This window comes from Mustela nigripes, chromosome 12 (assembly GCF_022355385.1).
Source record: "Mustela nigripes isolate SB6536 chromosome 12, MUSNIG.SB6536, whole genome shotgun sequence".
Lineage (NCBI taxonomy): Eukaryota > Metazoa > Chordata > Mammalia > Carnivora > Mustelidae > Mustela > Mustela nigripes.
Window position 1 is genome coordinate 31,338 of NC_081568.1, and position 14,364 is coordinate 45,701.

Genomic DNA, 14,364 nt, shown 5'->3' on the forward strand with positions numbered 1-14,364 from the left:
AGGCACACGCAGCGTAGACCGTGCGGTGCCGTCTCCGTCACCACCACTGTGACCGCAGTCACCACCGCGGTGGCTGTTGTGGCCTCAGGGGCACAGGGCGGGCAGCGATGTCCGGGCCCTGCTGAAAAACGGCCCGGCCGGCGTTCAGCCCCAGCCACCGGGGGCCACGACGGCCCTGGTCCTGAGGCAAACTCGGTCTCCTCCCGTCGAGAGGAAGGCGCCTTGATGTTCGTGTTGTCTCTGCCGCTCGGGGAGGATTGGGTTTAGACACACTGGAGAAGTTATGTTTTCGCACAGGGTTGGTTTTCTTGTGATTGTTTCTCGCGAGGCCCAGACAGAACACCAGGAACACAGCGGGAGGATGAGGTCCTGCCGGAAGACGGTCCCGCGGACCAAGGGACTGGAGCTCCTGAGGTGGGCGCGTTCCCGCCCGAGGGCTGAAGGCCCCGCAGGCCCGCAGAAGAGGCCCGCAGGCCCTGCGGACACGCGCTGGCCGTGGGCCCGGGTCCCCTCCTGGGGTCCCTCCGCGCCGTCCTCACAGCCCCTGAGAGCCCCTCCCGCGTGAGGCCTGAGGAGACGGTGAGGAGCAGGAGGCCTGGGCCCACCTGGCGAGCGCAGCCGCCCCTGCTGGGCGCTCAGTGGGCAGTGGCAGGAGGGAGGCTCTAGGCTCTCCCCTCAGAGCAGCCTTTCCCGGCGCACCTGCCAGTTCCCAGCCAGCAGGTTCTGGCACCCGCCGCGTTAGCCTGGGCAGCTGGGACGGGCAGGAAGAGCCCAGAATCCGTTTTGAGAGGACGTGCGTGGAGCGTGCGCTGCCCGGGAAGGTCTGGCTTCCGAGGGGCGTCCGCGGGGGAGGAAAGGAGGGAAAGCGGCTCGGTCCCCTCCTAAGTCGGGGAAGCTGTGCCGGCAGCGACCCCAGCGGGGCTCTGAGCACCGAGCTCCAGCGGAGCCGTCCCCGCGCGCCGCCTGCGGAGACGGGGCTGGGCCCGGTGCTCCGCGCCCTTCAGGGATTTCCACTGCCACGAGCGCTCGCACCCGCAGGCCCCTGGGGCGCGAACGGCAGCTTCAGAACAGAAGTCGGGAAACTGTGCACTTCACGGTTCTTCGGTACCTTGTGTGTCACTTCAAAGAAAACCTTTACAGGGTTGTGTTTGCAGCAGCCCGAGAGACGGCTGACGTTGAGATGCACCACACGCATGCCCCACTCCACAGCCGCAGAGATGGAGCCCCAGGTTTCCGCTCCATCCGCACCGGTGGGGCCGGGTCTCCCCGGGAGGCCTCGGAGAACGGGCTCCTGCTCAGGGGACACAGCTGTCTGCAGGCAGCTCCGACCCTCCAAGCACCTTACAGGCTGTCTGTCAGGGGCGCCTGGAGAGAGGCCGTAGCCCATGCCCCAGAGTGTGTGCTGTGGCTGCCGTGGGCAGGCTTGGGGGGCAGGGACCCTGAGTCGGGGCAACCCTGGGTCCGTGTGTCAGTCAGGTTGTGCAGGTCATGCCGCATAAACAGCGGCCCGCCACGTCTCAGTGGTCGGCACAGTGATGACCCGCTTGTGCCACGTGCCCGTCACGGTCATCCTGTCCGTTTTACTGGGGGTTCAGGCTTGTGGAACATCTTCTGGGGGGGGGGGCGCTCCCCAACTTGGGCCAGAGGGAAAGGTCGTGGGTTGGAGCACATGCTGGCTCACAGAGCCTCCGTCAGAACCCATTTCTGCCACTGCCACCGTATTTCTTTGTCACGTGGCCTGAGGCCAACGGACGGGGATGTGCCTTTCCGCTCGGGGAGGCCAGGACTCCGTGAATAGCAGCCCCATGCAAGGGTTACTCTGTTTTACGTCAACTCAGTACCCGACCGGGAAGCAGGCTGGTGTTTCCTCTGCCCAGCATCGTGGAGAACAGGTGTTCCTCACGGGGATCTTTTCCCCATAAACGAAGCATGATTTTAGAGCCCAGATGTGTGTTTTCCTGCCTCTCTCTTCTGAAGATCCTGTACACGTTTCATGGTGTGACTCGAGTCCATGAGTGCACTCGGGCGGACCACATGGTGCACAGGCCAGAGGCAGACCCCAGTGCTGGAGACACACTGCAGAGGGCAGCGACGTGCCAAGTGAGCAGTTCTAAGCTGAAAGAAGGCTCATGGGGACAGGAAGGCCAAGGAGTGTGAGCTGAGCTGCAACGGCCTGGGGCTCGGAGCCTGGGGAGTGCTGGTCCAGGAGAGCAGCCCCAGCCCTCAGGGGGTGGAAGTAGCCACCTGGGCCCAGGAACGGCCCACAAGGGCTGGCCAGGGTCCCCCGCGGGGCCAGGCAGAGGTTCGCTGGAGGTGCTGACCATATGGAGGTATGTGCAGACCGGGCGAGTCGGGCTGGACGCAGGCCGGCGGGCACAGCAGCTCAGCAGAGGCTTAGGCTTTCTGGATGGGATTTCTTTGATTGAAAGGTGGTTCCTGGGTCTGTGCACACAGGAAACGGGAGATAGCCATCGGCACCCGCAGGAAGGAGACCCCGATTAACAGGGACTGAGCGGCTGTAACCAGCCACTGCTGAGAGCAAACCTCCTGGGAAGTGTGGGTTTCACACCCAGCCCCCACAAGGCTGAGAAAGCAGCTATTGATGGAAAGTGGGGCAGGGACAGGCCCGACATGGGTGCCCTTCCTGTCCCGGGGCCTCAGTCTGGAGGGACTGTGGGAACAGCTCCAGTGTCCACACTGGGTGCCCACTGCCCATTGTGCATCCTGACTTTCATTGATAAAATATGGCAAAGGCCACAGTGGTGAGTATGAAGGCCGCCCTGACATTCTGGGTGGGGGGCACCCCTGCCTCCCCTCCTCCGTGGGGTCCCACCCCGGCTGCCGCGTCGGGGCATCGCTGGGGGCTGGTCGCAGGGCCGCAGGCTGAGAGGACTTCCCGGACGAGAGGAGGGTCCTGAGGACCACAGCCCCCGCCAGCTCCCCGAGCTCTGCCTCCCGGGTGACGTCCGGGCCTTTGGCTTCCTTGCAACGGCACCGGTGACCCGTCAGTCTTCAGAATGACATGGCGTGCCGGGGTCGCAGAGAAGCCCCCGGCCTGGCCAGGGGAGGGCAGATGGGAGGTGCTGTCTTCCCACGGCTGCTCAGTCTTCGACCCCAACTGAGGCCTCATCCCAGGACTCTGCAGTCTCGTCCTCCGACACATGACCCCCCCCATCCCCGGGGTGCAGGGGCCCAGATGGAGAGGGGTCACCCACAGGGTTGTGCCGTGGGCCCTTGGGCCATTGGGAGTGATTGCAGGGAGGCGGTCTCTGGCGTGGCCGTGCTGAAGCCTTCGATGTTCCTGCAGGTTCTGCCCCTGCTGCCGCAGGAGGGGTCAGCCACCAGCTCGCGGCTGTGCGAGGGTGGGGCAAGGGTCCCGGAGTCCCGTCTGTGCACGGCCTGCTCGGGGATCTCGCCGTCTCGCAGGGTCTCATCTTGGGGTACCCCCCCAGGAAGCAGGGTGGTACCTGCAGTAAGCCCGTGCACACCTTCCGGGCGGGTAGAAGGACCCTGATCTCCAGCCCCCCACCCCCGCCAGCAGTCGCCCCAACCGTTCTGTGGCTCTGCCTCCCACCATCTTTTGGGATGTTGTACTTGAGGGAAGATGTGAGTGAGCGTGGATGGTGGGTCTTCGCCTAGGCCTCCTGTGGCCCAGCCCCTCCAGGCTGCTGGGCCCAGGGCAGGGCCCCTGCTGTTCCCTTGTCGGCATTAGCCACTCTTCTCCTTCCTTGAAACCAGAAGTCCCCCTTGCTCTGACGTGTCACATGTCACCTGTCTCCTGGGAGGAGGGAGCAGGCCGTTTCCAGCTGATGCGTGTTTTAGAAACAAGCATTCCATTGTCTTTGTCCCTGAGGCCGGCCCCCCACAGGACGGGCACAGAAGGGCCTGTGGACCCCTAGCCTCTGTCTTCTCACCTCCGGCGTGTGTGAGGCCCGGCGGGCTGCACGTAGGGCCCGCGCCGAGGCCGGGTCAGCTCCCGTGGGTGCCAGGAGGGACATGATTACTCACGGACGGTGCAGGCGTTGTGAGAGACAAGGGTCTGGACTTCAGGATTCACCCACCTTTCAGTGGCGGTTTCCCTGGAGTTAATTGGGAAAGTAAATCCTTCACGGAAGAGAAGAGCCCTAAAACATTTCTCCGGACGGAAGAATTTCCCGCCGTTAAATGCAGACGCGGTCTTGCGGTGGCCGAGGGGCGACGCGCCGACTCAGCTCAGCCGCGCGGGCACCAGCGCTCCACACGGGACTGCGTCCCCCATCGGCCCGAGGTCCGTCTGCAGGGACCCACGTTCCAAGCCACCGGACAAGTCAGGGCCCCGCGGACAGGCGAGGGTTCCGGTTCGATGTCAGGCCGAGCCGCGCGTGAGCGCCTGTGGTTGAGACGAGAGCCCTGAATCGGGTGAGGAGGAGAACTCGGGCCTTGACCGTGGACGCGGTGATGGCGTCGCCTTTGCTCGCGTCCCTCCCGGCTCCGCGCATCCTGATGTCGCACCTTCCGGAGAGCAGCGGCCGGGGCTGCCCACACGGACATTCTCGCTCGCGCTGTGGCCACTCCCTTCTCCCCCTGGGCAACCCGAGGCCCAGGAACTGTTTTGAGTGATTTAAAGTACTTCTCCGGGCTCACCGCCAACCGGCCCCGCACACACCTTCGGACGCCTTCACGCACAGGCATTCAACATCCTTTCTCGCTCACGCCCCTACCGTTCTTCACACGACCCTTCCCTCACACACACTTTGTGTCACACACACTTTCCCTGGCTCATGCTCTCCCTGACACACACTTTCTCACATACGCACACCTCGCCTCGCACACACACTTGCTCTCTCTCACACTTCCCTCTCCCACACGCTTTCGCTCACATGCATGCCTGCCCTCGCACGGACACCCTGCTCCGCGCACACCTTTTCCTCCCCACGCACAAGCGGTGACACGTACACATTCATCCCAGGAAACGTCAGGGAAGAAAATGTTACACGGAGCAAACGTTCAAGATGATCGAACTTTACCCTTTAAGATACCAAGATAATGTTCTCTTTTTAAGCATTTCTTCGGCAAATCTTTCTGAAATACACTATATTCTTATCTCTTTTCTTAAGCTGAACTGAATATATTCAGGTAACTTGATTTTGTCCTAATTCTGCCTCACGATCCCAGAATCAGACACATCCGCCTCCCCCTCTTGTAATTTGTGTCTCTTCAAAAGACCGAAGTGCTCAAACTGTGCGAGTGGCAGCGTTCGGCCTGCACCATGCATCTGCCGCAGCGCCGAGCCTGGGGTGGCCCTTCAAGCCGCGCCCGGCCCTGGGCACCGTCTGCGAGTCCGCCGGACCCTCTTCCCCAGAGCGAGTGCGGCAGCACGTGTGGAGGGGTTGGGGAGCTGGCGCGGCGGCCGCCCCGAGCGACGGTTCTACTCTGCGGTGCCCGGTCGCGAAGTGCCCGGAGAAACAGGGGACGGGCCAGAGGGGCTGTGCTGACGGTGCCTAAGGGAACATCACTGTGGAAGAGGCCAGAGAACACGTCTCTCCGGCTTGCCCAAGGCTTCCTCACTTCCCTGACCTGGGAGGCGGCCCCGGGCCCGCAGACAGCGCCGCTTAGATGACTCGCACCCGGCCCAGGATCTGGGGAAGGAGCACAGGGAGTAGGAGCTGAATGGGGGAGGTGGAGGCCAGGAGACCTGCCGGGAGACCGCTGGCCCAGCTGGACGGGAGAATCAGGGCCCTCGCGTGGGTCTGGAGGAGGAGCCCGTCCAAACTGGGTGTCTGCGCCGCAGGAGGGCATCTCTCCCTGGGGGGACCCACAGTTTGCTTTTCACTTCCTCCGAAACGGGTCATTAAAGACATGCCCTGGGGCGCCTGGGTGGCTCAGTGGGTTAAGCCACTGCCTTCGGCTCAGGTCATGATCTCAGGGTCCTGGGATCGAGTCCCGCATCGGGCTCTCTGCTCAGCAGGGAGCCTGCTGCCCCCCTCCTCTGCCTGCCTCTCTGCCTGCTTGTGACCTCTCTCTGTCAGATAAATAAATAAAATCTTTTAAAAAAAAAAAAAAAGACATGCCCTTTCAGGTCTGCCGGTCCCCTGTGTCAGGACTGTTTGCTCCAGACCCTCCCCTGGCTCAAGGCCTTGGCTCTTCTCCGGGGCTGGACGTCTGCTGGTGGCTCGAGTGGCGTTTGAGTGTTAGACATCAGAGCACCGTGGCATTTTCTAGACAAAATCGGTATTTAGATCATTCCTGATGAGTGAGCGGCTCTGTCTGGTGGGGAGACCCAGGCGTATGGAGGGAGGGGACAGACAGATGTGCGGAAGCCCTCGTGGGCGCGGGAGCTCCCGAGCGGGATCTGACCAACGCCTCCTGGCACTGAAAGCGCGGCCGGAGTGCCCACGGGGAGGCTCAACGCTGAGCACCCTCCCGGCCGCCGTGTGGCCCGGCCTCGCCCGCAGGACAGGACCGACGGCCGGAGGCCTCACCCACTCAGGCCCAGGGGAGTCGCTGTCTTGTTTTCAGGCTCTTTAGAAAATCACCTGTGCCCTGAGCTGTCCGGAGGAGTCTCAGATGTAACCGTTGTCCCTTTAAAAATCGATTTCACAATTTTAACCTTTTTGACTTTTAACTGTCATTGTAGCCTTGTGGGTTTTTTCCCTAAACAAATGAACCCTGTGGTATTTCCTCAGGAAATGTTACATCTAAAAACAGCATTAAACATCTTTTATACTAAAAGCATTCTGTCTTTACATAAGATTCTGTTGCATGAAAACATGAAGAGCAAATCAGGTACCAAGGAAACTGCTTTCAGAATGACCAAATGGGTACAATTCTGTGGTTTTGATAAGCGATGCCCTAATGGTTTTAAAAAAAATTATCAATACCGTCAAAATGTCTTTGCTGTGGATGACGTTTTCTTATTAAGTCACATGTGGACCAGCTCTGTCCTTGACACGGGGCCTCCCCCATTCCCAGGAGTGCCCCCTGAGAAATCCCGCATGCTCCACGGATAACCCTAAAATACAGCACTTCGGGTGCACATTTCAGAATCTGATGGGGTGGACCTTGATTGTGCCTCCTGTGACAGCAGCAGTGCCCCCACCGACAGTGTTATGTAGGGTCCCCTCGCGGGCCGGGGGCAGATCCACAGTACGCTGCTGCTGTGCGACGACCGAAGGACCAGGAGCTTGCTCCAAGAGGAACCCCTACTATGCTGTGGGTTTGCTGGTACCTTCCTGTCCCACAGAGACTGCTAAAATATCCAGAGAGAAGACAGAGCCCGAAAAGTGGAGGCTTCCGTGGCCAGCCTGGGGGGAGTGTCCTCCGCACCCGTCTTCATCACTGTCTTAAAGTACCTGGTCCTCTCTTGCATTTCAGGGTCTGGAATCCCTTGACACCTATATCCAGAACACACTGTCTGCCCTCTACCCACCTTTTGAGGCCACGGCAGCCACGGTTCTCTGGCAGCTCTTCAGCGTGGCGGAGAGACTCCACGGTGGGGATGGGCTGCGCTGCCTCACTGACTTCCTCATCCCAGCCAAGAGGGCTCTTCAGCACCTGCAGCAGGAAGCCTGTGTGAGTACCTGCAGGGGCCCTGCAGGGGCCAGAGCCTGCGTGGGACCCTCCTCTCAGGGGACAGAGCCTGTGTGATGGTTTTCCCTGCAGAAGGAGACCTGTGAGACCGTCCCCCGCAGGTGACACCTTCCTGCCCTTGACTGTAGGGAAGAGACAGGCAACGTGTTGCTTGGTACCAGAAAATATTTAAGCTGAGCACAGGGAAGGACACCAGTGACGGAGGCAGAGAACAGGACATTAAACCAGTAATCAAAGCAGAGATCGTTCAAGTGAGGATTTGTTGTTTTCTTTCTGAAAGGAAGTTGTGAAGTTAACCTCAGCCACTTTTCTTAGAGTTTAATTCCACAAATGGAGAGATCTGCCCAGTCCACTCCAGTTTTGAGGTCCATAAGGGTACTGGCTCAGCTCTTTTCCTCTGGAGTCTGGCTCGTTTTTTCTTAGTCCCAAATGATGAGGAAGTAAGGCTCCGTGTTCCACAAACGGGCCTTCGGGCCCCCGGCGGTACAGCCCGATCCGTCCACAGGTGTCCGTTCTGGTTCCTCCAGTGAACTCTCACCGGAGTCTTTACACCCAGCCTAACACACGTCGTAGGTGCTTAGTTTGTTTCTGGGGTTTTTCTCCTGAGTGGTTTCCCATTGTACAGACTGTACCACAATTTGTTTACCAATTCATGGATTGATAGACATTTAGGTGGCTTCTAGTTTTAGAATATTATGTATAAAATCACCATAACCCTTTGCGTACAGGAATCTGCGTGAGCTTGTCTTCTGGGGTAAATAGCAGAAAGTGTGATTGCTGGGCCACTTCGAAACTCTTTTCCAACTGGCCACACCATCGTGCACTCCCATCAGGGGCTGTGGAGAGCTTCCGGTGCGTGGCACCCTCACCCAAACCTGCTGTTGTCAGCCTCTTCAGTTCCACCCGCCCCGTCACATGTGCAGGGGTGTCCCGTGCAACGTCGTGGTATGGTCTACAACTCGGTGACAGCTGCAGACGTGACGTCTCTCTTCCTGGACTTCTTTCGTATACCCTCCTTGTGACGTGTCGATTCTAATCTTTTATCCATCTTAAACACTGGATTGTCATTTATTCTTTTTCCTCATTAAAATAACTTGATGTATTTTTTTAATATCCAATCAGATAATTCCAAATAGATAAGGTCACAAAAGCAGATTTTTGTCTGGAAGAGCCAGGACTGGGGTGAGGCATGAAACCTAAGGAGGGCGCTCACTGACAGGCGTCTGCAACATCTTCTCAGTGAGTTCTCAGAGTTCTTTACATATTTTGGATACAAGTTCTTTATCATATATATAGTTTGCAAATATTTTCTCCCAATCTGTGGCTTACCTTTAAATTTCCTTAGTATTGTTTTTGGAAGAGTCAAAGTGTTTAATGGTGATGAAGTTCTCTATTTTTTTTTTTTTTTTTGCTTTCTGTGTCCTGTCTAATAACTTTCTTTTAGGCCTAAGATCCATTTTGAGTTACTTTTTATATATGGTGTGAGGTAAGCATCAAGTTTGTTTTTGCCTATGTCTATCCTCCTGCTTCAACACCATTTGTTGAAAGGGCCATCTTTTCTCCGTTGGCACCCAGGCAACTTTGTTGAACATGAACTGTCAGTACAAGTGTGCATCTGTTCCGAGACTCTGTTCTGTTCCACTGACCTTTCCTCTTTCCTCCAGTACATGGTTTTGATTACTGACCCTTTATAGTGAGTCCTGAAATCAGCCGCTGTAAGGTCTCCAAGGCCAAAAACTTTGTTCTTCCTTTTTAAAATTGTTTAGTTATTCTAGTTTCTTTGCATATCTATATAAAATTGAGAATCAGTTGATTTATGCAAAACTTCTTAGGAGTTTTGACTAAGATTGCTTTAAAGCCATAGATTTGTTTGGAGGGAAAAGGTCTTGGGATATCTTTTTTGTTGGTTGTTTTCAAGGCAGTCTTAAAACTACTGATAGTGCGGTGAGCTGCTGGGAAGCGAGATCTTGAGCTGTGCACTGGGGTGTGCGGGTCAGTGGCTGCTGCAGTGCGCTGGGCTCCCCACACGAGCAGGGGTCCGGTACCAGCGGCACCCTTCAGACAAGCATTGCTTCATGGCACCTGTGAGACTTTCTGGTGTTGGAGTAAATGAACTGAGAAGGTAATTCATGGAACTTAAGCCTAACTATTTCCAAAGTCCTGTGCCACATACTCTGTGTTCTAAAAAGAGTCATCAAGTGCAGCGGACATAAGGGTCACTCTATGTCAAAGGAAGCGCCAGAAGTGCTCGTGTCTGGTCACAGGATGCCCCTGTGTGGTGAGTACGGAGGCCACCCGTGGGTCAGCCTTGTGGGTGCTGCCCGAACAGTCCTCCAGGAAGGAACGATCTGTGTCAGGGACATAGGTAACTCGAACCCACAAACTGAGCCCTGCATCCTAGTTATAAAGCCGTCGAACATGAGTTGTAGGAAGCCATCTTGGGAAAAATGCCAAGACCATCGCAGGCTACTTTGTGGACCTGAAGTTCAAGGGTGAAGATCTACAAAACATGGAGGATTTAGCTCAAGAAATGGAGACACAGTTTGGCTAGTGTTTTGATCATGTGCTTGTGAATGACACTTGCAAGATGCCTGTGCCCAGCTGTCCACGCCTGAGAAGACCCAGGAGCTCTCTCAGTGGGTCCAGCAACGTGGGCTTCCCCCGATACCAAGTCTTCGGGAGGCCTCCTGCTCCGTGCTGCAGCTCTGACAATATTCACTGATTACAGAGTTCTGGAAAACAGCTGCAATCTGAAACAGCCCTGTGTGCCCCGTTGTAATATGGGAAACTTTAAAAGTAGCACAGTTTATTAATTATCTCATTTGAAATGTATACAGAGTTACCCCCTACTCTTTCAGGGAGAAAAGGAGTCCTTTACCTCCTATACCACAGTGGTAAGAGTGCAGACGGTGTTAGGCACCAAGTATGAGGACTTTCCATAGGGTTAGTAGGTCTTTGTACAGCTCAGATAAAAGAGCTTCCCTAAATTAAATAAGTAGTATTTAATTTCAAAAAAGGTGTAAGATCTTTATTAATCAATACCTTTTATTACTCCATTGATACTGAAGTAGGGCTTTGAAAAAAACTATCACTGGACTACTTTGATTTTTTAAATTCTTTGGAATTTTTTAAAGGTTTTATTTATGACCTAACCTGGAGGCAGTTGCTTAACCAACTGAAACACCTGGGCGTCTTCTTAGAAAGTCTTTAACCTAGAATGACCATGGTCGAGAAATGACCAAGGATGTCCTAGATTTGTTTCTTTGTATGAAGTAGCCTATGCAGAGGATATTTTCCTTTGAGATTATGTACCTTTTGCAAATTTAAAGGGTATTGATTGATAAGAAACAGAGATCACCCACAGCACAGGGAACAAAAATGCCTGTCCCCTTTCAAAGTTGTGTTTTGAAACCTATTTTGACCTAATGTTTTGCCTTCTTTCTTCTGTTAAGTTTCTTTTTCCTTTCATTTTAATCATAAGTCATCCCCCTTCCCACTTACAAAATTGCTGATTTCTGAAAAGCCCGTATGAACAATACTACTATTTAATATAAGTGCATACTTCCAAGTACAAATAGCACAAAATGAAACTTAGTGTTATCTTCACCGTTTGTATAGTTGTAGTGCTTTTTTCTCTTTAATAAAGAAATTAAAATTTGATCCTGTGTATGACATAGGAGAAAATGAACTTATCTCAACAACTATGAATGTAAACATATTTTAGTTAATATAAATCAAGGCAGTTTTTATCTGTTCACCTGCTATTGTCGGAGTATGTAGCTTAGAGAGCAGACTAATCATATTAATTTTAAGGTAAGTTGTCATGTTAACCTAATATTCCAACAACTACCATTCTTCCTTCCCTTTATCGATATAGAGTCACTTGTTACTTTATAGTAACTTTAGAGTTACTATATAGTTACTTTATAGATATACAGTCACTTTAGAGTCACTCATTAGCTTATTTGTAACTTTCTTTCATCACAGTTTGGCTCAAAAAGTAGTCAGAAAGTTATAAAAGTAGAATGTTTGCATGACACAGGGAAGCAGGGCAGGGACCACAATAAGGAAAATAAAGTTAAATCTTAGAGTGCACATCTTCCAAGTACACGTGGAATGGTTTCCAAAATTGATAAAGTTCCGGTCAAATTTTACAATTCGGAGATGTACATGTACTTCAAGAGTGTATAAAACTAGAGAACATTAGAGAACTTGCACTTTTTTTCTGTGCATTTACTGAAATTGACCAGAACTGGCCATTAGTCGTAGATGACAATAAATCCAGAGGACGGCTGTGGGAAGACCGGTGCGATAAAACTGCAGATCAGTGATAACAACACCACCCTGACGTTTGGAAAATTGTACGTGTACTCCTGAGTAGAGGAAGGGTCAGAGGATAACAAAGGAAATTGGCTGGTCAGCGGGTGAGCCCTGTTTCTAGGTAGGTGTAGAAGTGTGTGAGAATTTTCCTGCTGCTAAAACCAACCAGAAAAATCCTACATAAAAGAAAAGTTATCCTTTCCTTTAAAGCCATCTGACAGCTGTTGATACACAAAGACCTAACTAAATCGTGGAGAGACAATGACTTCCTAAGCTCTGCATGAGAACGCCCAGGGCCAGTTACCGAGACCACGGGGAGAGCAAAGGAAGAGCAGCCGTAAGGGGGAAGGACCATCCGTGCTCAGACGGGAAGAAACCGAACGTAAGACATCTCAGTCTAGCCTCACATGTAGGTCCTCAGCCATCTGGAGTCGATGTGCGTGTATGGTGAATGGCAGTGGTCTGTTTTCCGTTTGTCCCCTTGATCTATGTATCTGCTTCTGTGCCAGAACCACACTGTTTTGGTTATGACAGCTTTGTAATAGAGCTTGAAGTCTCAACTGTATTACCTGGGCTTTGTTTTTCTTTTTCAAGGTTGCTCTGGCTATTCGGGGTCTTTGTGGTTCCACACACACTTTAGGACTGTTCCAGCCCCGTGAAAGATGCTGCTGGTGTTTTGGTAGGGACAGTGTTGAATGTGTAGGTCCCTTTGGGTAGTGTGAACATTTTACAATACTTGTTCCTCCAAACCATGAGCGTGGATGTCTCCATCTCCTTGTGTCGTCTTCCACTTCTCTTGTCAGCGTTCTGTAGTTCTTGGGGTAGAGGTCTTCCACCTCTTGGTTAGGTTCATCCCTAGATATTGTTTTTGGTGCAATTGTAAATAGAATTGTTTTCTTAACTTTCTGCTGCTTCATCATTAGTGCATATAAATGCAACAGATTTCTGTACATTGATTTCATATCCCTCACCCTCACTGAATTCATTTATCAGTTCTAGTCATCTTTTGGTGGAGTCTTTCAGGTTTTCTATATGTAGTGTCATGTCGTCTGCAGATAGTGGCAGCTTTACTTCTACCTCATGGATTTGGATGTCTTTTATTACTTTTCGTTGTCTGACTGCTGTGGCCAGGACTTCCAGTGCTACCTTGAATTACAGTGGCGAGACTGGATTTTCCCTGTCTTGTTCCTGACTTTAGGGGGAAAGCTCTCAATCTGTCACCAGTAATGTTAGCTCTGTTCCCTCTACACCTACTCCCTGGAGGGTTTTATCATGAACAGATGTTGTACTTACTCTGATGCTTCCTCTGCATCTACTGAAACGATTGTATGGTCTTATCCTTTGTCTCACTGATGCAGTGTAGCATGTTGGTTGATTTGCAAATATTGAACCACCCTTGCAACCAGGAATAGATCCACTAGATCATGGTGAAAGGTATTTTTTAATGTATTGTAGGATTTGGTTTGCTAGTGTTTTCTTGAGGATTTTTACATCCAATATCCAAGATATTGGCCTGTAGCTCTCTTTCTGTTGTGCCTTTATCTGGTTTGGGAGTCAGCATAAAGCCAGCCTCAAGCAATGAATTTGGGGATTTTCCTTCCTCTTCTCTACTTGGACTAATTTAAGAACAATAGGGATTAACGCTTCTTTAAGGGTTTGGTAGAGTTTGCCTGTGAAGCTCTCTGGCCCTAACCCTAAATGTGAGACCTGAAACTGTGAAAATCCTAGAAAAGGGCACAGGCAGTAATCTCTCTAACACAGGTTATAGGAACATTTTTCTAGGAATGTCTCCTAAGTCAAGGGAAATAAAAGCAAAAATAAACTATTGGGACTTCATCAAAATAAGAAGCTATCTGCACAGGGAAGCGAACAACCGACAAAACGAAAAGGGAACCTGCTGATGGGCGAGGGCGTTTAGGAATCATATCCATTAGGAGCTTAATAGCCAAAGGCTGACGGGAAAAGATACTCCATTACACATGGGAAGTTCGGTGGTGGTCTTACTGTCAGACAAGTCGGCTCAGAGTCTACTGGAGATACTCTCTCTCCCTCTCCCTCTGCCCCTCCCCTTGCTCATGCACAGGTACTCTCTAAATCAATCAATCGATCAATCAATCAATAAAATCTTTCTTTAAAAAAAGTAGGTGCCTGGTCATTTAAGCCTCTGGTTCTTCGTTTCACGTCAAGTCATGATCTCAAGGTTGTGAGGTCAGGCACCCCCCTTAGCACAGTCTGCGTGTCCCTTTTACCTCCCTGTGCTCACGTGCACGCACGCGCTCTCTCTCTCTCTCATAAATACATAAACTCTTTCAAAAATAAACTAAAAATAATTTATCATAGCTTCCAAATGAGTAAGATACCTAGGAATAAATTTAAACAAAGATATGAAAGACTTGTATCCAGACAACTGCAGAATGTTGCTGAAGGAAAATACAGGAAGGCTTGAGACATAGAAAGACCCTGTGTTCATGGGCT

The 14,364-nt window shown here is 52.4% G+C and overlaps 1 protein-coding gene across 7 annotated transcripts in view; it reads left to right on the top strand.

Moving 5' to 3' along the window:
- The window catches only part of PLEKHG4B (pleckstrin homology and RhoGEF domain containing G4B), a 78,735-nt gene that overhangs the window by 11,372 nt on the left and 52,999 nt on the right, over positions 1–14,364 (top strand). For all 7 annotated transcript variants that reach the window (XM_059416777.1, XM_059416780.1, XM_059416779.1 and 4 more), the window contains one exon: positions 7,354–7,551. In XM_059416777.1, coding sequence (XP_059272760.1) covers positions 7,354–7,551 — 198 coding nt within the window. The remainder of the gene's footprint in view (positions 1–7,353; positions 7,552–14,364) is intronic.